This window comes from Athene cunicularia, assembly GCF_003259725.1.
Source record: "Athene cunicularia isolate RWA chromosome 2 unlocalized genomic scaffold, athCun1 chr2_part1, whole genome shotgun sequence".
NCBI classification, from domain to species: domain Eukaryota; kingdom Metazoa; phylum Chordata; class Aves; order Strigiformes; family Strigidae; genus Athene; species Athene cunicularia.
Genome location: NW_020799095.1, coordinates 21,273,045 through 21,274,182, shown reverse-complemented (window position 1 = coordinate 21,274,182; position 1,138 = coordinate 21,273,045). Strand labels below are relative to the sequence as shown.

Here is a 1,138-nt window from a genome sequence, read left to right as displayed (position 1 = left end):
GGCCGGGAGGGCCGCGGGAGGCGGGGGAAGGGCCGCCGCTCGGATACTCACTGTTCCGGTCGGCCCCGGCGCTGGGGTAGTGCCGGCCTCCGTTCCTGGCTTGATTGAGCGTGCTGTTGCTGCCCGGGCTCGCTGCAGCAGGTTTAACGACGTGCGAATAAAGGATCTCTGTGGCATCGTTCTTGAAAGCCGAGTAGCTTTTCGTGAAGATGCAAGCTAGGAGAAAGCCGTAGAAGTGAATGGCAGGGAGCAGCATGGTCGGTTCGGTCTCTGCCTGACAGAGCCGGATGAAATCGTTTTCTTCTGCTTCTTCTGGGCAACTCTGAAATTGCTCTTGAAGGTTTCCTTTATATATTCAGAGAGGCTTGGCATTCATTCAGGTGTAAAGTTGTGGATAGCTTCAGAATGAAAACCCACAAAAGGGGTGGGATCCCTACATGAGCCTGCGAAGACCTTTTACCAATAGGAGAGAAGACTGCAGTAAAGGAGGAGTTAGATGCACTCATTGCAGGATTCCTATTTGGGGCTTTGGAGGGTATCAGAAACTCTTGGGCAGCACACAGCAGCGTTCGGGTTGAGATCTGGAGGCTGCCGGCTCTGCCCTGCCGCTCCGAACGGCCCTGCGTGCCTGGCGATTTGTCCGATGTGACTAACACCGTGTCAGAAAGAGTCTCTCTTGCTCCTGTGATGCAAAGTTACATCCCCTCTGCTCGAATGTGACTTTCAGAAAACTTGACAGCTCTGTAAGGATGCAGCAGTTTATAGCACTTACGGAAGACGGTTAGTTACACAGTCTGCAATATACCCGAGATCACTTTAAAAAAAATATTGTGAATAATTTAAAGCTGCCTCTAGATGCTTTAAATAATGCGGCTTTGATCAACAAGGAACGCTGCTACAGAAACTACTTGTTTTAGGGGAATATTCTCTCCCTGGTGAGCAGAGTTACAAGTTACGTATTTCTGTATCACCACGCATAAAAAAGTATCTCCTCTAGGCTCCTTGGTATAAACGTATCCATATTCATAGCCTCTCACCATGCTCATTCACCAAACCAGCCTTTTTTCGTTTTGTACACTGCCTAGAGCATTCTTATATTTTTAATGTGTTATTTCATGTGATAGAGAAAACAAAGAGG

The 1,138-nt window shown here is 48.4% G+C and overlaps 1 protein-coding gene across 1 annotated transcript in view; it reads right to left on the bottom strand.

Annotated features, from left to right (window-relative positions):
- SOSTDC1 (sclerostin domain containing 1) overlaps positions 1–540 on the bottom strand; it is a 4,047-nt gene extending 3,507 nt beyond the window's left edge. The window contains exon 1 of the mRNA XM_026843661.1: positions 52–540. Coding sequence (XP_026699462.1) covers positions 52–256 — 205 coding nt within the window. The 5' untranslated portion in view covers positions 257–540. The remainder of the gene's footprint in view (positions 1–51) is intronic.
- Positions 541–1,138: the final 598 nt, after the last annotated feature.